The following is a 22,385-nucleotide window of genomic DNA, read 5'->3' as shown; positions in this document are numbered from 1 at the left end:
TGGCATCAGCCTCCTCTGCAGCTTGGGGTCACACACATACACATACTTGCAACCGTTTCACTCACTAGTCCACATACAGGGGAGTAGACTGGATGCGTATGTGGCTATGGCCTTGTTTTTTTATGCTCCTGTCAGTGTGATGTATGTTTTGTTTGTCTTTGTCATGTGTGTTATGGCATGGTTCATGGAGGAACATCAAGATACCCATGAATCATGGACACCATTGCTTACAAGGAAGTTAAAAGCATTTTGAAAGGGTCGTAACCTCTTATTATGAAACAAAGACAAGGCACACCTTGCTTGGGGGTGGTGATGTATGATTTGCATGCTTCAGTATAAAATATTGGAGTAATATGATGTGATCCCTAGTATTTTGTCTTTTCTCTGTGAGCACTGCATGAATTTGTCTTTCATTTTTACAGTTACACCGATATGAGCCTGTCACTTCAAAATAAATACAAAATTTCCACTATTTCATTACAATGTGTTATAAATCAAAAATCACAGTGAATCCATAAATAGACGTCGGGGCTTTATATTTAACTTCTACATGAAAATGAAAAAAAAAAAAAACAGTTTTTCTATGTTACTTCGGAAGCAGCATTAATATGTACACAATTTTATGCAAATTGCTTAACTAAATGGTACAAAAAACAATATGCGTACTAATGGTTTCAGAGATTAAATAAAACACTAATGTATATGCATATTATTAAATATGCTTATGCAAGGTTTTAGTATGAAACCTAAAACATTTATTGCCCCTAATGTTGTCAGAATGAGGTGAAATCCTTCCCTCCTTATCACTTTTCATTTTGACATTAAATATCATTTTATTGGACATTCTTGATTCTTCATTTCGTTCCACTTGATGGTAAAGATAGCCTAACTCTTTCTATTGGACAGCCATGTCAGCCCACATTATCTATTGGACTGTCAAGACAACCACGTGCTTCCTATTGGACATTTAATTTATTTCAATTCCTTCGAGATTAAAGATTCCTTGGCTTCCCAGTTGTTCAGATAGTACCTGTAAAGTCTGATCTACTGGGTAGCCTTGTGAAATCCTCATAGAGATGGCTGACTTACATATCCCAAAAATAAAAACATGAACTTCTATTATAGGTAAATGCTGAGGCTATGGAGTCAGCAACAAAACGGTCTTCCCCTGTTAAATAAAGTTAATCCTGCATGCTAATTAGTTTTGGCGCTTTTCCTACCCTTTCCTCTGCTCCCTACCCTACCCCATCCCATCCCCACTTCCCCCCGTCCCTCTCAGTGGACCCTCCGTCGGGTGGGGAGTGGTCTGCGTGGAGCGTGTGTTCGACCACGTGTGGTGAAGGCTGGCAGAGTCGCACACGCTTATGCGTCTCGGTGCCATACAGCACGCAGTGCAGCGGGCCGCTGCGAGAACAAAGACCCTGCAATAACACTGTTGTGTGTCCAGGTAAGCACAGCCCACCTCAGGCCTCTCCTCACCCCCACTATCTTCCTTATCCACTTCCCATCACCCGTTCCACCTCCATTCAGGTCCATTAGCTTTGCCCACTCACCCTCCAGCTGTGGCCCACCTGAGGCTAACTCTTCCTGACCTTCCATGTACGGCTGCTCCCCTCTCAACCCTGGATTCTGGAGAGCCGTGGTAAGATGTTAATGGGTTTAAGTGAAGCAATGGCAGCAAACTCCCTATAGATCCCACTGCATGTAGGATGGTCTCTCTTTTTCAATCTCTTTTCATTCTACCATATCAGCATCTCAGGGGGCTAGACAAAAGTGTTACCTATATATAAACTCTTGCCAAGCACAATGTTGTATTAATTGCTAATCACGTTATGCATAAAACAGAATGATTTGCTCTTTAACATTCAGAAATTTTACTTTTTGCACACTGAAAGTTCCGTGTAAATTGTAGATTTCTGTTCACACTGACAGCTGTTTTTGGTGTATTGTTGGTAGCTAGTACCAAAGCCTGTTGGAACAAAATTCAGTTCACATGGTGGCTATATTTGTAATGTATATCCTGGCATGCAAGATCTTATCGAATGGGGAAAATCTGAAATCTCAAAAACTGGTTGACTGGTTGATCAAAACATTTCTGGTTGATCAATGCCAATGCATATGCGCAGTCCTAAGCACGACTCTCAGGTCTGGTTTCTGTGGGAAGCGGAGTGTCTAACAATAGCTGCAGTGCAAAATGACTAACAACTCTTATTTCGATGCCGTCACTCCTATTACTAGACCTGCCATATTCCGTGTTGCAGTTTTTCCAATTTATAGCAATAAGAGTGAATCGCCTTGAGTATCATTCAGTCTTTCCAAGAAGGCATTCCTGTCGTAACATTATTTGTAAGCTAGGTAAATGACTCTAGGTTCTGAACATCTGATCACCTATATAAGGTGTTGCAGGTAAAAATAAGATGTTCTTCTGTTTGGACAGGGTATCAGTTTTCTTGCTGCTAATAAAAGAATTGAGAGAAAAATGCTCGTAAAATTGCTGCACTACATCATATCATGAACAAGATTAACATTGATCAATGCATACTACGCAATGTGATCCAATACTTTCAGTCCTATTTGTAGTCTTCCCATTACGTCGCCTCTAATTATACTTTTCTCAACTTTATATCCTATGGAAGCATATGGGTAGCATTATTCAATTTGGGATGTAATATGCAAAATGACAATGCAATATGTAAAATGGCAAAGCATTTCTGTATTTACATTTACATTTTCCAATACATTTGTGCAACGTTTGGTGCAAAATGAAAATGAAAATTAAATTACATAATTTTCATTTGCCATTTACTACACCAGTTTTAAAATGTAAAATGAATATTAATTTTAACGCTTTATAAGTTGCAAAATGAAAATGAAAATGTATTACAGAAATGATTAGATATGTCTAACATGTTAAAGCAAAAACTGTGGCAAAATGATCATTTAAATGCTATTTTTCTTAATTGCATTAACACTCACAGTCAAGACACTTACGATTGCATTTTCATTCGGTGTCCCGCAATGAATGTAGCAAAACTCAATGTGCACATTGAAAATGCATTCCGAGCCGATGACGTGTCCCCGCCCTCGCGCCACGTCAATCATTGTGTGAACAAGGCGGGGCTTACAGAAGGTCAGAGACTCAAGTCTCAAGAAGAGGATTCAATCAAGTGAGACAACATGGACAAGACAGTTGGTCCGTGTATGTTTTGATCATTTCGGTTTATGGCTTCAATATTTCATTCGGACTTGTGGGCGGAGCTGAAACGCTGCTTTCATCTGATTGGTCGAATCGGATCGGTTTTCATCTGACAGCCTTCAGCTGAAATGTCTGAAACTACGCTCACTGTTAATTAGCATAATATTTGAATCAGATATAGCTGGGCACATAATTCGTGCTGCTGAGACCTGCAAATTATTTCTAGGTTGTAGTATTGTATGAATATTGTCCCACTGATAAAAACAGTGCAAATAGTTCTGTCCCTTTGGATAACAGTAAAGTGGAAATAAATATAGTTAAATTTATGAAATAAAATTAAATAGGATTTTTTGGGAAGGTAAGTCTGGCCAGTTATACAAGCAACACGAGTCGGACGAGTCTAAAGATATGAGCTGAATTGGGTGAAACATTAAAGTTCTAGTCTGTGTCAATTACTCTCATAATAAATAATAATAATAATGTTAACTGTATTTTTCGGTATAAGTTGCATCAGTCCAAAAATACGTCATGACGAGGAAAAAAACATATATAAGTCGCACTGGACTATATGTCACATTTATTCAAGACCAAGAGAAAACATTACCGTCTACAGCCGCGAGAGGGCGCTCTGGGGTAGGCTACAGGAGCACTGAGCAGCATAGAGCTAATTTTACTATTTTTATTTAGAAATGTAACTATATTCATTTTTACAATTATTTATTAATGTCACACACACACACATACCTAGTGCCTTATGACTTAAAAGATGAGAGTGGTAAATGTTACAGACATGGAACTGTTCAGTCTATTATTGATTTTAATTTCCACTTCACTGTTATCCAAAGGGACAGAACTATTTGCACTGTATTTATCAGTGGGACAATATTCATACAATACTTCAACCTAGAACTAATTTGCAGGTCTCAGCAGCACGAATTATGTGCCCAGCTACATCTGATTCAAATATTATGCTAATAACAGTGAGCGTAGTTTCAGACATTTCAGTGCTTCACTCGCACTGACTCTTATTTTGCCTGAAAGAATGACAAGACCGAGCTGAAGGCTGTCAGATGAAAACCGATCCGATTCGACCAATCAGATGAAAGCAGCGTTTCAGCTCCGCCCACAAGTCCGAATGAAATATTGAAGCCATAAACCGAAATGATCAAAACATACACGGACCAACTGTCTTGTCCATGTTGTCTCACTTGATTGAATCCTCTTCTTGAGACTTGAGTCTCTGACCTTCTGTAAGCCCCGCCTTGTTCACACAATGATTGACGTGGCGCGAGGGCGGGGACACGTCATCGGCTCGGAATGCATTTTCAATGTGCACATTGAGTTTTGCTACATTCATTGCGGGACACCGAATGAAAATGCAATCGTAAGTGTCTTGACTGTGAGTGTTAATGCAATTAAGAAAAATAGCATTTAAATGATCATTTTGCCACAGTTTTTGCTTTAACATGTTAGACATATCTAATCATTTCTGTAATACATTTTCATTTTCATTTTGCAACTTATAAAGCGTTAAAATTAATATTCATTTTACATTTTAAAACTGGTGTAGTAAATGGCAAATGAAAATTATGTAATTTAATTTTCATTTTCATTTTGCACCAAACGTTGCACAAATGTATTGGAAAATGTAAATGTAAATACAGAAATGCATTGCCATTTTACATATTGCATTGTCATTTTGCATATTACATCCCAAATTGAATAATGCTACCCATATGCTTCCATATATATCATCCCAAAAAGTTGCTTATGCCATCAGGAAATCGCCAACTCCCGTTAAAAATAAATAAATTCAGATCGTTGTCAGTGTGAAGCCCTTTTTAGTTTTACCCTAGTGCGTGTGTGTTTGTGTTGTCGATGTGCGTTTTTCTCTCTATAAATCATACCCTAGCCGCTCTGATTACAGTGCACGGGTCATGGGATGAGTGGACTCCATGGAGCTTGTGTTCTTCAACGTGCGGCCGTGGGTACAGGGACCGCACTCGCTCCTGCAAGCAGCCGCAGTTTGGAGGAAACCCCTGCGATGGTCCAGAGAAACAGACCAAATTCTGCAACATTGCTGTATGCCCAGGTGATCTTTAGGTCTTTAAATACAAACTGTCTCATACAGATTTAATGACTTTCATCTAGCAGCACAGTTAAAGCCTAATTTGAGGCACTGTAGAGAAAGAGATTGAAAAGAACCATTGTGAAGTTCGCAGAAAATGATGGTGATTAAGTGAGGCTTTAATTCACTGTGGATTTGACTAGAGTTTGGCAACCCAAAGCTCCTCTCTTTTTTTCCTGTAATATATCTTTCAATAGTGTCGCCTTGTCTTGCTCCACTTTAAGTTCCTCTCTTTTGTTAACCTAATTTTTCTTTGTATACTCTATCCTCACATTTAAAAATTCTCAGAAACTTTGTCTTTTACCTTGAAGTGGATGGTGTGTGGAATGAGTGGTCCAGCTGGAGTTACTGTTCCTCGTCCTGTTCTAATGGAACAATGCAGCGCACTCGGGAGTGTAACGGGCCCTCGTATGGGGGTATGGAGTGTCAGGGCGAGTGGCGTCAGACAAGAGACTGCTTTCTCCAAGAGTGTCCTGTTGATGGCCAGTGGCAGCTCTGGAGTTCTTGGGCTGGTTGTACCAAGACATGTGGTGGAGGAAGCCAGCAAAGACACAGGGTGTGTTACGGTCCCTTTTTTGGAGGGGAGTCATGCCCAGGGGACAGAGAGGAAGTTAGACGTTGCAATGAGAAGAGATGTCCAGGTGAGACAATCACATATATTGTAACCAAAACTCATTATTTGCTAGGGGTGGCTGATATAACGGTTGCACTTTATTTTACAGTACGTGTACTTAGATGTACTTATAGTGTACTCACAGTGTATTTATCTAAGAACGTTCTGGTAATACAAGGTAACTACATGGGGTAAGGTTAGGTTAAGGGGTAGGTTCAGGGTTAGTCCCTAGTTATTACATAGTTATTGTAATTACTATAATATGTACATAGTATGTACTGTACATGGGGAACAGGACTGTAAAATAAAGTGTTACCGATATAACAGCAGACACAGTAAACTGGTTGAAATTTGAAAACTGGTATACAATTTTGATTACCATCTCTATCACGGCAGTGGTGCATATTTTTATCCTTTTCTTTCATTTTTACATTTTGACACTTTAAATTTTGGAGAAATTTTAAACCAGTATAGCACAGTGATATGTGAAAGAGGTCTCAGTTCTGTACTTGCACTGTTCTGACAGATGGTTTTATTTCTGAGAGACAGTTTAATTAAAACCGTCTGTCAGAACAATGCGCATGTATTTAATTGAGACTTCTTTCACAACTTATTGTGCTGCCTGTCACACAGCATGAGTACGGAGGTATTTTTGCAGTTTATTTCACTCAAACAGTCAAATATACACAAAGTTATGTCAAAATGCCTGTCTTAAGTTAAAACATTAAACCCATGTATTAGGTCTTAAAGTGACAGCAGCCTAATATACCTGCTTCATGTCTTCAGTAGGCATAAGAACCTTTTACTTGTATTAGGGTTGGGTCGATAGATGATTCCATCATCCATTGTCTATGGCTGACAAACATCACGATGTTGATTTGGTAGACATCACCCAACGCTAACTTGTATTAATTAAGCTAGTATTGGTTTTGTTATGGCATTGACATAATAAAAAATATATATACATTTTAATGGCATCTAAAATGTTGGCAGTGTAACAACCTAATTTGCAGCAAAAATAACTATATATTATGATATATACCAGTGGTTCCCAACTTATTTCAACTCGCGGCCCACACAACCAAACATATATGTTTGCGCGGCCCACTGCAAAAAAATTAACTGACCCCTCTATTGTTGGGTTAATAACTTAGTACTCAGAAGATAGATTGATAACTGTATTTATTGAATGAACTAGGGCCATGCGATATGGACAACAACAACAACAACAAAAAAAAATATATATATATATATATTGTGATTTCTTTGATCAGTTTTGCTATTTCGATTTTAATCACAATTTTGACACACACAGATATGCTTTACAGTCATAAATGCATTCAGGATGAATTTGAAACAAATTTACAAAAGAAAACCAATAAGAGCTTTCGCAAAAAGTTGTAACGTCTCTAGATCAGACATACGTAAAAATAATCACTAAAGTAAAGGTGTAACAAAATGTATAGACGCATGCCAAAAAATACATAAATCAATAAATCAATCCCATGTCCAGGGACTTTTTTTTTTGCCATGCATTGTTCATAGAGCTCTTTAATTGTAGCGGTGCCTCGGGTGTTGAAATAGATTTGTTATACATTATACAGCTTCACATGTACTCCGATTGCAGTGTGTATACAGTATGTGTATGCGGTGCAGAAGCAGCAGCAAGAGCGCATTAATGTAGCGTGAAAGCACATCAAAATAATGCACGAGCGCAAATCTCTCTGTTCGCACATAGATTTCCTTTGCTCTGTCACAAAACCAGACGTGCTCTGATCCATTAACACGGGCTCGGAAAGAAGGCGCATCACAGACAGTGTGTGTAGGCATATGCCCTGTCTGTTCTCGCGCTAGGCGTGTTGCATTCTGATTGGATCTGAAATTTACTGCGGGAGACCAGGGCCGCGGAAAATCGTGCTATAAAACGATTTAGAAACCGCACACGCTCAAATCGTGATTTTATGACGATTTCTATTCATCGCACAGCCCTTAAAGGAACTGGCAATGAACAGAAAATAATTTGACGGGAAAACCAGATCCAGGCATAGCTCGGCAGCAGGTAGACAGTCAGCAGAACAAGCAAAACAAAGGTTGAAAACCACTGATATATACCATTATCATAGAATACATTTACTCTTTTGGTTATATCACCTACCCTATTTATAGACTTAACAAGAATAATTATTCTGGACCTTACTTGTTTCTTTGTTCACATTTTGTGGCATTGGTCAGGTTTCTGCATTTTTTTCTTTACTTCTTCGGTTTTATGCAGAGCCGCATGAGATCTGTGATGAGGAGAATTTCTCTAATGTAGTTTGGAAGAAAACTCCTGCAGGGGACACTGCAGCTGTCCGCTGCCCTCCGAATGCTGTAGGTAAGACATGACTCATGCAAACAGGAACACGCCGCAATAACTTCCTAAACAGTCATCGCCCTCTAAGCTATACTGAGACATTTTCAGGACCATGGACAGCACAACAAACTTGGTTTAAATAAGAAAACCAACAAGACAACATGCAGTATACAGTTTTTTAACCAGTCCATGTTCTAAATCTGGTAATGACAACCCATTTCTGTGACGCAGGACTTATTCTTCGTCGATGTTCGTTGGATGATGTAGGCATTGCATACTGGGAGAACCCAACATACATTAAATGCGTCTCTAATGATTACAGAAGTATCCAGACATTGGTAGGTGATGTCCAAACTAAGCTCTAGCTAGGTTAAAAGTGTCTGCAAAGCTAAGGTTGTTATTTTTTACCTACTCCAGACCAGAGATCATCTGTCCAAGGCTCAACGAGGGCTTGTGGGAGATGGGGTGTCTGAAGTCATGACCAAGCTGAGGGTGACATCCAGTGATGGAACAAGCTACAGTGGAGACCTTCTGGCTATCATAGACATACTGAAAAACATGACAGAGATATTTAGGAGGTCCTACTACAGCCCCAGTAATGCAGACATGAGGGTTAGTGAAGCATTATTTGCTTAGTTCTAAATATAAAATAAAATAAAATATTTTGACCCAAAATGCACCTGAATGTTTCTGTCGTGTGGTTTTGTTCACAGAATTTTGTGCAATCAGTGAGTAACTTACTGATGGAGGAAAACAGAGAGAGGTGGGAGGAAGCACAGCTGGTGAGCCTCTCTCTCTCTCTCTCTCTCTCTCTCTCTCTCCATGTCTGTGTGTTTATTCATTCACTCATTCATTCTTCCACTCACTCGTTCATCATTCTCTCATTCCTTCTTTTATTGTTGGCATCATCTAACTCTCTTACATTTAGTAATTATGCAAGTTTCAGCTGGTTTTAAAGGTGATTAATTGACTAATTATCTTCTCTTCGCTGCACATCTTTCTTTCAGCTGTTTGTCTCCTGCTGTTTAGTTAGATCATTAGTTAGTTTACAATTTATGTCTTAACGCAAGCTACAGTTTACAATCTGAAGAAAGGATATCATTAAGCTTGAGCAGCAGCAGCAGTTATTTTTAGAAAAATCTAATATTTATTACAATAACATTTAAATTCCACTTACAGAATTGCATATTGAAAAAAGAACTAACCAAATTTTTAACGTGAAGCTATGTTTTTCTTTCTGGCAGCTTGGGCCCAATGTTAAGGAACTTTTTCGTCTAGTGGAGGACTTTGTGGACGTCATCAGTCTCCGCATGAAGGACTTCCAGGATACTTATGAGGTCACCGACAATCTGGGTCAGTTTTCACTGACATTTAGTTCGGTTTGCACTTCTGCAATAATGTCAGAGGGTGATGGTCATGTACTTAAGTGGTTGAATGTTTGGACAGGCAGCCTAGAGGGTTGAAGATACAAATCTAAAAAAACAACTGGAGAGCATGAAGCAAATTGTACTGAAATGTAATCAACCATCTAATTAATGATGTCCAATAATGTCTGTGAAAAGGTCTTTAAAAGGTACTGATTCAAAATGTGGTGATGTATATGAATCTTCATGGGTGATTACCTATGACCCTTTCCTTTTCCTTTCTTTATCTTTTTCATCTTTTTTGTGTTGTCCTTTTAATTACAACGCCACAAAATCACCTATATGTACTTACATTTACATACACACACACACACACACACACACACATATATATATATATACACATACAAAAAAGATGATAAAGAAAAAGAAAGGAAAAAGAAAGGGTCATAGGTAATCACCCATTGAGATTCATATACATCACCACATTTTGAATGATTAACAATGCCTTTTAAAGAAAAATTTTCACAGACATTATTGGACATCATTAATTAGATGGTTAATTACATTACATAAATATATTACACAAATATATTGTGAAATATTATTTCAATTTTTAATATCGGTTTTCTGTTTCAACATACTTCAAAATACAATTTATTTTCATCAGCCATTACTCCAGTCTTCAGGGTCACATGATCCTTCAGAAATCTTGATATGCTTATATATTATCATTGTTGAACACAGTTGTCCTGCTTAATATATATTTTTTAAACCTGTGATACTTTTTCAGGATTCTTTGATGAATAAAAAGTTAAAAAGAACAGCATTTATTTAAAATAGAAATAACTTCTAACAATATAAATCTGTACTATCACTTTTTATATCAATTTGACACATCCTTGCTGAATAAAAGTATTCACAAAAGAAAGAAAAAAAATTGATTTCTATTTTGAATAAATGCTGATTTTATTTTTATTTTTTTTAACCTTGATAATAAATCAGCATTTTACACTGATTTCTGAAGTATCATGTGACACTGAAGACTGGAGTAATGGATGATTAAAATGAATTTGCTTTCATATACATTAATTAGTATAATAAAACAGAAACTTATTTTAATAATATTTTAATATTATATTTAATATCATAATATTTGCAATACTGTTTCACAAAAATTCAAATATATATATATACAGCCTTGATGAGTATAAGAAAGTTTGCTTAAAAACATCTTACTGATCCAAAACTTTTGAACATTTGAGAGTATATAACATTTTCCTATTCATAAGAAAGCAGTTACAGACAATATCCCTTTGGAAATAATGAGCAATCCCTGAGCTATATGAATCAGATATGCTGCTCATACTGATTTCCAAATATGTATAGATCTAGGCATTTTTACAGCTTTGGATTCACACTCTAAACCACTCACATCTCTCATACACAAAGAATGGACTATGGTTTACTCAGCACCCAGGTTTGCAAAAACAGTGGAAAGATGAACCTTTATGGTCATACGTTGTGGGCCACAGCTGGCAGAGTTTAAAAGGGGGTGTGAGAGGTTCTGTTTACCTCTGAATCACTAAGCTGCCCATGATCTCAGATTCTCCCTCTGTGACAACACCTGTCCTACAGCAATGACCTATTAGTCCCACACAAAGCTTTGAGACGCAGCTGTATATGTAACACCACACTTTCATCAATAGATGGAAAATAATGCACAAGAACTTGAACTTAAGAACATGAATAGTTCTGAATGGAGCTAGTACACCATCTGAAAGCTGAATAATTAAGCTTTTTCCTATTTACATGCACATCAGTAACCTGACAAGGCAAGTAAACTGAGTTTATATGATTTCATTAACACATCAGATTATTTCCCTGTAGTGACATCAACATATAATCATTTGCATATCTGACTCAGAGTATTCGATACATTTGTCAGTTGTGATGTTAAATTAAGCTTGCAACATGCTGAGACACTTACAACTCATATTATTCTCTCATGCAGTTAAAAACGAAGCATTGTAACTGAACCACTTATACTTCTGCTCTATTTGATCATTTTCTGAGTCATGAAAAAGTCTGCTTTTGTGATATCGTTCCTTCTTTCTATAGTGCAAGAGGTTTGCTCGGTCTAGATGTACTTAAATCTGCAGTAAAGATGCGTCCGTGTCACTTATCACACGTGCACTTCAATAAGCAGACAGAAAGTGGCTTATTGCGTTTACATGCCGTGCGAAATCGGAAAGGTCTTTGCACACCGAGTCCGAAATTTTCGCATTGTGTTTTTCTGTTTTTTCATATTCACCATCCTTGCCTATCAAAATGCATGCTACAGATGTGAAAACGCAGAAATTTAACCTGATACAATTTTTTTTTATGATGGACGAAAGTTTCGGAGGTCATATTAAATAATTGTGAGCTCATATTTACTTTTCAACGTGCACAAATTTCAGACAAAAATTTCAGACTCAATGTGCAAAGACCTTAAGAGGCAAAAAACTACCTGTTGTGTCCAGTTTATGCTTACGCCTTTTCTGACCTTACTCCAATAAATGAAAACGGGTTAATGCATTTAGAAGGCAAGTGTGTTTTCGGTTTATAAAGCATAAACAGCTTAAGAATGTGCATGTTGTTGGCTATACCTGTGCTACTAATGAGTGGTTTTGTGGTTCAGGGTCACAAATGTGATGTCAGGGCCATGGCCTAGTGCTTAAAAAAATAATTTTGTGAAATATTACAATTTAAAAGAACTGATTTCTAATTAAATGCATTTTAAAATTCCTGTGATGGCAAAGCTGAATTTCAGCACATGATCCTTCAGAAAAAAATATAAAATACTGTTTTGTTGCTCATTAAGCATTTCTGGTTATTATCAGTGTTAAAAATATATATTTTTGCGGATAATGTGTTAACATTTTCAGTATTTTTTTAATGAATAGAAAGATAAATATATATATATATATATATATATATATATATATATATATATATATATATATATATATATATATATATATATATATATATATATATATATATATATTTATTTATTTTTATTTATTTATTTATTTATTTTTAAATATATTTACTCTGTACTGTCTGTCAAAAAAGTGACACTAGTCAGTTAGTTACTGTATTTAGTTAGTAGAAACATGACGTCTAACATTATGTAGGCTAGGCCCTGTATTTTGAAAACACAAGTTCTGAAGCTGAGATGAATTAGTTGGTTACTTAGTTTGAAAGTCTTGAATCACAGGCTGTGCAAATTTCTGTATAAATCATAAGTCAAACCTTTGGTATGTAAATTGTTTCATTTACAGTGATATGAAAAGTACAAATGGCTTTATAAAAGATTTGCACAGATTTCTTTTTCGAGTTTCATAAATAAAAATGGTTCTTTTGGAAGTTTTGGGAATTCATTCAGTGATTAAAATGCTGTCGTCGTGAAGTGAGAATATGGCTGGCAGCAAAAGGCTGGGATCATAAGAGAATGAAAGCGTTTGAGCTGAGAGAGTTTGTATGGGGGAGTCATCTAACAGCATGACAGTTTCTCTAGTTGAGATGTGATCACTGTGCAGTGAGTCAGGATACTGGTGTTGCCATGGATCTTACAGTTCCCTCTGGATTCTCTCTCCAGTGTTGAGTATTCACAAGCGGCCTGTCGCAGGAAATGCAGATATCACTTTCCCCATGAAGGGGTGGAGGGGGATGGTGGACTGGGCTCGCAACTCAGAGGACAAAGTCAGAGTGGCTAAAAACATCCTGGTCACTGGAAAACCAGGTAAGAGAAAAAAAAGTCTCACACAAATGCATAAATATATGTGGTAGCCATGCTCCAGACACATTGAGCCTTGGTGATCATATGGGAAGTACAGGTTTGAATATGGCATGCATTGTGCACTCACTCATCTAGGACACAATGAAATCTGTTTAAACTTTTTCCACAATTCAAAAAATGTAACAATTTAATAGGTACATTCCATTTTTATGCATGGATTATACTCATCTTTCTCTTCTGTGCCATTTACTCTAGTAAAACAGTGGAAAACTGTATTTGTAACAAATCTCTGTTTGTTTAACAGATTTTATCTCCTTTGCTAGAGAGCAGATTGCTGTAGGCTGCTTAATTCTTGCCATGTCCGACATTACAGGTATTTTAAGACGCCTCTTCCCCCACGACTATGCTAATAGAGGAGCTGCTACTTAATCAGGAGTCTGCAGGAGCCAATCAGGCGCAATTAGGTTTAATTCCCTTTCCCACTGGGAGATCTGTTGCCATGCCACCAGTACTGGATTGACAGGTCGTCAAGCTTTGGACATGCTGAGATGAGCTTTTATATTAAAGATTATTTAGAATGAAGCAAGTGCGAGAGGAATTTAATAGACTGAGTCCAATGAAACACACTGTAACAGAACAAAACACTTCCATTCTTACAAAGGATCTGCTCTTGAAAAGAACACTTTATGATTCTTTCGCCTGCATGATTAGTTCCCAAACAAAACACAACTATTAAAGTTGGCATGAAACTAAAACCCTACTAAAACCTGATTTATTTTCTAAATGCATGGTACAGATCTTATTGTTACATTCAAGAATTCATATGTGAATATGTTTTATCAATAACTTAATCTAAATGCGTAACTGTCATGTTTAAAATAAAAATGATTACAAGCAAAAATTATAAATGATGGTAAAATTATATATACATTTAATTAAATAAATTACATTTCTTACAAGGTCTTTAAATATTAAGCAATAAAAACATGAAATTAACATACTGTAAAAAAATAAAATAAAAAAAGTAAATCATGCACCATTGTTTTCAAGTTCAATGTAAAAAAGAATTCTTGAGAAAATTTACAATTTCAATGCAGCTTGATATATTCAAAATGTAGGTTCTTTAATCGCTCTCTTAACTGTTTTAGACTAGTCAGAACAGCATTTTGGGGACTTATGTTGTTCTAAAATTGATTTTTTTTTTTATGTAGATTCAAATAATTCACATTTCTTTGTGGCTCAAAGTTCCCGTAAACTGGAAAATATTTAGTGTGGACTTCAAAGTCTCAAACTTTATATTTTTTAAGTTAAAAACTCTTGTTTTTAAGCAGTGTACATTCCTATAGTACCTTGTGTTGTCCAGAAATATTGGGTCTCATCTGTTCGCATTATCATGGCTGTGGCATATTAATAGGAGAGGAAAAAGGGTGGGCAAGCAGAAACCCAATTACCCTGAGGGAGCTCAAAACTGTCATGCCCCCAGCCCCCTGTCCCCCTTCATCGGTCTGTGTTCTTGCCCATGGGACCTCAGCTGCAGCCCTGGAGCTGTGGCCTGTGCCCGCCGCCTGGCACCCCCCTACAGACTCTCACTCTTTCTCTCCCTTACAGCGCATGCCAGTCTGCCACAGGTTTTGGCATTATTTAGAGCAGTGTAGCTTGAAGACCAGATGGACTTTGTGTGTGTGTGTGTGTGTGCATTGTTTCAGGTGGTTCTGCTGACAGAAATGCAGTGTGAGTGTGACAGTGGCTGGACCGCTGCCCTTTCCCCTCACTCATGCTTTTTAAACTGTGTTGCTTTCTTCATTAGCACAATAAATATCACCTAGTCATTTCAAACCAATCATGTGTATCTGTTTATACTTGTGTGAGTTATATCTGCAAGTTTAGCTGCATCATATATGCATTACCGTTCAAACGTTTGGGTCAGTAAGATGTTTTTGAAAGAAGTCTTTTGTATGCTCACCAAATCTGCATTTGTTTGATCAAAAATACAGTAAAACAATAATTTTGGTAAATATTATTGCAATTTGCTGTTTTCTACTTGAATATATTTAAAAAATGTAATTTATTCCTGTGATGGCAAAACTAAAATTTCAGAAGCCATTACTCTAGAGTCATATGATCCTTGAGAAATCATTCTAATAAGCTGATTTTCTTGTTTTTATTTATCAATATTGAAAACAGTTGTACTGCTTATTATCTTTGTGGAAACCATAAAAAATGTCTTTACTGTAACTTTGAAACAATTTAATGCATTCTTGTTGAATAAAGGACTTATTTTTATATTTTTGTGTAAACCATGATGCATTTATTTTCTCTAGGATTCTTTAATGAATAGAAAGTACAAAAGAACAGCTTTTTTAATATATATATATATATATATATATATATATATATATATATATATATATATATATATATATATATATATATATATATATATATATATATATATATATATATATATATAATTCTGTAATGTATTCCCTACATTATTAGCACTAAATGCCCCTTCAAGGATAGTAGTACATTTTGATTTTGTGGGGACATTTCTGGTCCCCATGAGGAAACAAGCTGGACCCACATTATATTAAGTGGCCTTAACATTTTAATTAATAATTTAGTACAATGTACTTATTGTGTACATACATGTTTTTACATTGTTCTTATATTTTAAAAAAAAACTACCTGTAATTACATCTGTATTTAATTTCTGTAATTACATTTATAATTACACTGTTGACCCATACTTTACACCTTAACCCACCCTTAAACTTACCCATACCTCCAACCCTCTCCCTAACCTTACCCCTATCCCACCTCAATAGCAGCAAAAGTGTTTTACAACACAATATGAACACAATATTTTTTGATGTAAGTACATAGTAGTTAAGGCCACTTAATATAAAGTGGGACCAACAAGCTTATATTTGAAAATCTAAAATAGCAGAATGTTTTGTGTGAGGGGTAGGTTAAGGGGGTTTGGTAAGGGGGAAGATAATACAGTTTGTGCAATATAAACCCAATACCCCTATGAAATGTCCCCATAAAACATGGAAACCTGTTCATTAAAAAAAGGATAACTCTTGGAACACGCTGTGTATTTGTGTGTGTAATGAAGGTCTGTGCAAGCATATGTTAAGTTATTAGTCATGGTGCCCAACTCATAGGTGAGAAGATGCAGGGTAAAATAGCATCAAACAGGAAGAGAGAAAGCAACCTGCAATCTCACCTCCAGTTATACATGTACTGTATTACAGGGCTCTAAATTAAGGGTTTGATTACACACCAATCAAGTCTGTATCTCAATGACCTCTTATAGCAATTATTTTCCTCATCGCTTTGCTTTATGCTTTTTTATTTAAAAGGAACTGAGGTGATGCTGTATATCTGTTATACAGTATGTGTTTGTGTGTTTGTGTTATAGATGAAGATGACGCCTCAGCATTTGTGACTGGTATCGTACTGTACAGAAACTTGGGCAGTATTCTCTCTCTACAGAGGTGAGACATTGCTTCCATTTTATGTTGACAATTGGTATCCCTCTCCGTTGCTGTTTTCTTGGTTTTAAAGAAAAAAACAACCTTCTATGCTTTTTCGAGCTTAAGTATTATTCAAGCTAAAGAAGTGATAGATTTCATACCATTATTGTCAGATTTTATATTTTATTTATCTCGGCAAACATTTTCAGAGCTATATGTGTATGCCTAACCAAACAGTTAGCACTGAATGATGAACAGAAAAAAAAGTATTTTATGCTCATAAAAGAAAGAAAGTCATAAAGTTTTGAAATGACATGACAGTTAGTAAGTTACATTTACATTTTTGGGTGAACTGGGACTTTTAAAAAGGACACTCTGCAATATCAGAAAGAATTACATAAAAACAAAGACATAAAAAATAGTATCTTTGCTTTGCAATAGTTTTATAGCCTTTCTGAAGTTTCTATAGTTGAAAAATGTCTAAATGAATTGAAATGGCTTTATGGTTCAACAGGTTGGTAATTTTTGTTCTGTCTGTTTTCTGACTTTCTCATTTTTCAATTTTTCTTGGAATATGGCGATTTTGAAACATATCTGGTGACACAAAAATTTCAAAAAAGAATATAATCTATGAGTAAATGACATGGGCATTTATCACAGCACAAAGTGAAGTGTCTCATACTACATTTGTCACATGGGAGCGTGGCAGCTTCTTTGAAGGTCGTGACCTCCTTTCTTCTAACCCCCTTCTGTTTTTTTGCAGACCTCCTCATGTTTTCTTTCATCTCTTTCTGTATTTTCACAGAAACAGCACAGTGTTGAACTCCAAGGTGATCTCTGTGACAATCAAACCCACTCCCAGCTCCCTCTCAACTCCACTAGAGATTGAGTTCTCACACCTTTACAATGTAAGTCAGCCTGCCCTTTAAACCCATACAGTATGTTGCATCAAACGCAATATGTGTACAGTCTTGTTCCAATATTATTCAGACTATGGCTATGTCACTCTGACACATGAATTCACTTTTAATTGTATTCTATTAGAAGAATTCTGCAAGCATGATACTTTTTCTCTGACATACTGTAGGATGACTTTTAATTGTAATTTAATTTTAATTAGTTACTTTTAATTGTATTTTAATAATTAGGGATTTTTATTATTATTATTATTATTATTTTCATTTTTGTTTGCTATTCTTTTTTATTTATTTTTAAATTAATGAATTATTATTATTATTATTCCATTAATTATTTTCAATTAAGTTTGTGTTTATATGTACATCTATTTTGTGTGTGTGTGTGTCTTCAATATAGTGTTGTTTAGTTAGTGTCCTCAATATTGCTGTTATTCCTGTCCTGCTTAATTTTTTTCCCCAACTTAATTGACTATTAGCAAATCCAAGACTTCAACTTTTTTTGGCAAAAAAAAAGAAAAAAGAATAAAGTAAAAAAAATTAAGATTAACATCAGTTATCATTACTACCACACGCAGCATCAAAACCACTTGAAAAAAGTCCGCTTAAAGCCGATGGCTATGATCTTACTTTATTCCAGAACATGAAAATAACAACTTTAAATAAAATAATGTTTTGAAGAAGTCTTTGAAGAATCAACAAAACACATTTGCAAGGCAAAATCACAAGGTGACATCCTTCTCTCCCTCTCTCCCTCTCGCCCTCTTACTCTCTCCACAGGGTACCACAAACCAAACCTGCATTTCCTGGGATGAGAATGACAGGTGAGAAGCCGTTTATTAAATTAAACCTGTTTTTGCTATCTGCTGAGTTTTGCAGGAAATCTTCGGTCACACAGTAGGGTGTACTTTCCAAGGCTTAAGGAGAGCTGTGTTGATAAAGGGTTAGAGACAACATGCTTTAGTATGTTAAATGTATGTTACATAGATGCAAAGTCGGTGACAGGAAATGTTGAATCCTGCTGATAGCTGCCTTGATCTTCACTTGACCCAGCACTGACTCCACTTTGACATGGATGATTTGTACATGCCACATTCCTTCTGTACTGTACACACATCAGAGATTATGGTAAAACCACACTTCCAATTAAAGCAGAGATGATACACACAAAGTAGGCTACAAGAGAAAACAGTTAGAAAGAGCAGAGATAGGGAAAGAGACAAGAAGTTTCTAGCTGCCGACACTCACTCTCTGTAGAAGAACTGAAATATGGTGCAAGGATACTGTTGTATAAGTGTTTTAGCATGTTAAGACAAGGTACTTTGGTGGCTGTAGGCATTTTATTTTTTATATATATTTATGCTTGTTTGTTTGTTTTTTTTATAGACAATTAGTATCAGTTAAAGCCAAATGTGCATTATGAATATTTACGCTGATTGCTGTGATACCAGCTTTGCAAACTGAGATGCAAATAGACCAACTGCTTTCGAGGGGCACCAGTACCGTTGGCACATTTTTAACTAGTTTGGCTGCAGTTTGTCCAAAAATATTGTTAGAAAAGATGATGGTAAATGAATAATACTGTAATTTGAAAACTTTCTTTATTATTTTTGTATTGTCGTCTCGGAAGAACTTTCCAAAAAAGCTAGATTTGATAATCGAATGTATCATGAACCTATTGTGAAACACTTTTTTATTTTTTTGCAGTATTAGTCTAGGGTAGTGATGATTTATAAATATTGTATTGTTAGCCATCACTGGAACCTTTAAAATATATTTATTATGTGTGTATATATATATATATATATATATATATATATATATATATATATATATATATATATTTGTACTGTAATAATATGTTTGTTTTCGCAATTATTGTTTTTATACTGTATTTCTGAACAAACAAATTGATCAACCAATCAATCAATAAAGGAAATTAACAAATGAGAACTTAAAAATCTTAACTGAACCCAAATATTGAACACTGGTGAACGGCAATTTATAGAACTTTTACATTTAAAAGTGTATTAGAATATGTAGATATAAACATGAATTTATATTTAACCTTATTGCAAATTTTTTTTTAGTATTTTATTATTATTATTTTAGTATTCTAAATACATCATTATTGTTAGTATGCATTTCGTATGTGTTTTTGAGCATGTTAGAGAAATACCAGTTACACAGATGTAGAATTAAGCAGATGTTTCGTTATATGTTTCCATTCCTCATAAAAAAAAATAAAAAATAAAAAAAACACAGGCCTCCAATGAGCTGCATTCAGATCTTGGGACGTTTTATTCACTATAAAGTATGAAGGTTCAAATCTATGAGTAAAGTATTAGCACCTGACATTCAAATGGAAATCCATCCTGTCATCTCAATAATCATATCAATCATCTAAATGAATGAATGCTTGGCACAGGCATGATTGATACACTAGTGCATGAAACATAACAGGTAAATCCTGACAGCGTCACTCTAAGTGCTTCAGCTGCGGAATTTAGATCTGTATTATTATGGTCACATTCAAAATATACACCGAAGAGCTGAAATAGGAGGATCATTATGTATTAACATGAGAATAAGCTCAGTCTCATTAGCAAACATGAACAGAAACTTATTTCTTCTTTTTCCTCTGCAAAGAGAGCAAGCAAATTGAGACTGCGTCTCTGAAGCCAGATTATATTGAAAGAGGCAGACAGATGATCAGACAGACTAGCACCAGCATTATGTTGTACTTTAACAAAGAACCGTGGGCCTCCTGGTCATGCTTGTACTTTCACTCCCTACACATCCATCTGTTTGTGCTCTCTTTTGTCTTTTAAAATGGCAAAAGAGTAGTTTGAGCCCATAGCGCTTAATGCAGTGTGGGTGGAACATTTGCATTTAGATGGATACATATAGATACAGTATGTTAAAGATTTAAAGTTTTCTGCCGTTGCCTCAAGGGAGAACCGACTGAGAACAATAGAATGTAAAAATCTTGTTAAAAAATATGAAAAACTCAAGTGCAAAACTCAATGGCGTTGTTACTGGTTATCAGGGCATTGCTTTGCCAGTGCTATAGTGATTCACGTGGTTTTTAGTGCATTGCTGTAGCGTCGTGTGTTTTCTTACTGGTGAAAAGTCACTTTTCTTACAATAAATAAATACTTTTATTTAGCAAGGATCTATTAAACTTATCAAAAGTGACAATAAAGGCTTCAATTGTTTTTATCAATCTTTTTTGAATAAATAATGTTATTATTTTGGCATGTATATTTGTCAAAGAATCCTGGGGGAGGGGGAGGGGGGGGTGATAACAAAAATATGAGTCAGATATCAAATAAAAAGCAACCATTTTTAACATAATTAGAGAAGACAAGAATAATAAGGTTTATTGAACACCAAATCAGCATATTACAATGATTTCTGAAGGACCATGTGACAATGAAGCCTATAGAGTAAATCAGCTTTGCATCACAGGAATAATTTTATTGTTTAACTGTATTTTTGACACTAAAAATGTGTATATTATTTTAGTCCCTATAAGTAGTATATACAGTAAATAAAAAATTATACATACGATTTCTTAGAAAAGTAATAGAACACCAAGCACCACTTATAACGCAGAGAAATGAGAAGAAAGGAAAAGACAAGGAGAATGGTGACAGAGAGGAAGGAGTGAGATAAAGGGAGCGAAAGAGAGAGGCTGAGAGATGGGAAGAGGACAGTGAAATGTAATCTGCCCGCATTGAGCGAAGGGGAGCCGGGACTGCTGTGTGTTCGGTGCGAAATTAAAATCCATCTTGGACAGCTGCTATGATTAATGAGTTCATATTTGGGAGAGAAATTGGAACGTGAGGAGGTGTCCTTGTCACTGACTGTCTTTTAGTTAACAGCTTTAAAGAGTGTGGGCTTTCTGTTGACTCGCACTTCAATCACACCGTAGTGATTCAAGGCTTTTTCTTTTTTTTTTTTTTTTTTTTGCCGGTTTTTACATGATCTTTCACATTTAATGATTTAAAGGTTTATTATTGGCAATTAAAACTAAATCTGTCAATATATATATATTTTTATATATATATATATATATATATATATATATATATATATATATATATATATTTTTTTTTTTTTTTTTTTTTTTTTTTTTTTTTTTTTGAAGGGGGCATAAAACACACAGTTTCACCCAATGTCATCTTTCAGGTCGATTTTTGAAGTGTTAATCCATGTACACTCTAATGGTTAATATTACCCACAATCCATTGCGCTTTGACAAATGATTTGGCTGTGAACTACAAACATGAATAAAAAGCATAAAAAAACTACAAACATGGTGAATGCGCATAACCATGGTTAAGTAGAGATGTTTAGATAAAGGGATTTGAGTTACTAATAACCATCATTTAACCTGCTAAATATTTATTTATTTATTTATTTATTTATTTATTTATTTATTTATTTATTTATTTATTTATTTATGTCATCTGTGTTATAATTTCTGCAACACCAACGAATAAAAATTACAAAAGCACATAACAAAATTTCAACAAATCTAAC

The 22,385-nt window shown here is 35.4% G+C and overlaps 1 protein-coding gene across 9 annotated transcripts in view; it reads left to right on the top strand.

Moving 5' to 3' along the window:
• adgrb1a (adhesion G protein-coupled receptor B1a) overlaps positions 1 to 22,385 on the top strand; it is an 85,518-nt gene that overhangs the window by 36,071 nt on the left and 27,062 nt on the right. For 5 of the 9 annotated variants that reach the window (XM_052579299.1, XM_052579303.1, XM_052579300.1 and 2 more), the window contains 12 exons: positions 1,280 to 1,447; positions 5,109 to 5,288; positions 5,636 to 5,965; positions 8,210 to 8,311; positions 8,522 to 8,628; positions 8,708 to 8,902; positions 9,004 to 9,072; positions 9,535 to 9,643; positions 13,301 to 13,444; positions 16,869 to 16,944; positions 17,729 to 17,831; positions 18,618 to 18,661. In XM_052579299.1, the coding sequence (XP_052435259.1) occupies positions 1,280 to 1,447; positions 5,109 to 5,288; positions 5,636 to 5,965; positions 8,210 to 8,311; positions 8,522 to 8,628; positions 8,708 to 8,902; positions 9,004 to 9,072; positions 9,535 to 9,643; positions 13,301 to 13,444; positions 16,869 to 16,944; positions 17,729 to 17,831; positions 18,618 to 18,661 (1,627 nt within the window). The remainder of the gene's footprint in view (positions 1 to 1,279; positions 1,448 to 5,108; positions 5,289 to 5,635; positions 5,966 to 8,209; positions 8,312 to 8,521; positions 8,629 to 8,707; positions 8,903 to 9,003; positions 9,073 to 9,534; positions 9,644 to 13,300; positions 13,445 to 16,868; positions 16,945 to 17,728; positions 17,832 to 18,617; positions 18,662 to 22,385) is intronic. The other 4 variants (XM_052579304.1, XM_052579298.1, XM_052579305.1 and 1 more) reach the window with 1 other exon arrangement.

This window comes from Carassius gibelio, chromosome B16, assembly GCF_023724105.1.
Source record: "Carassius gibelio isolate Cgi1373 ecotype wild population from Czech Republic chromosome B16, carGib1.2-hapl.c, whole genome shotgun sequence".
Taxonomy (NCBI): Eukaryota; Metazoa; Chordata; class Actinopteri; order Cypriniformes; family Cyprinidae; genus Carassius; species Carassius gibelio.
This window is presented reverse-complemented; position numbering and strand designations above follow the sequence as displayed.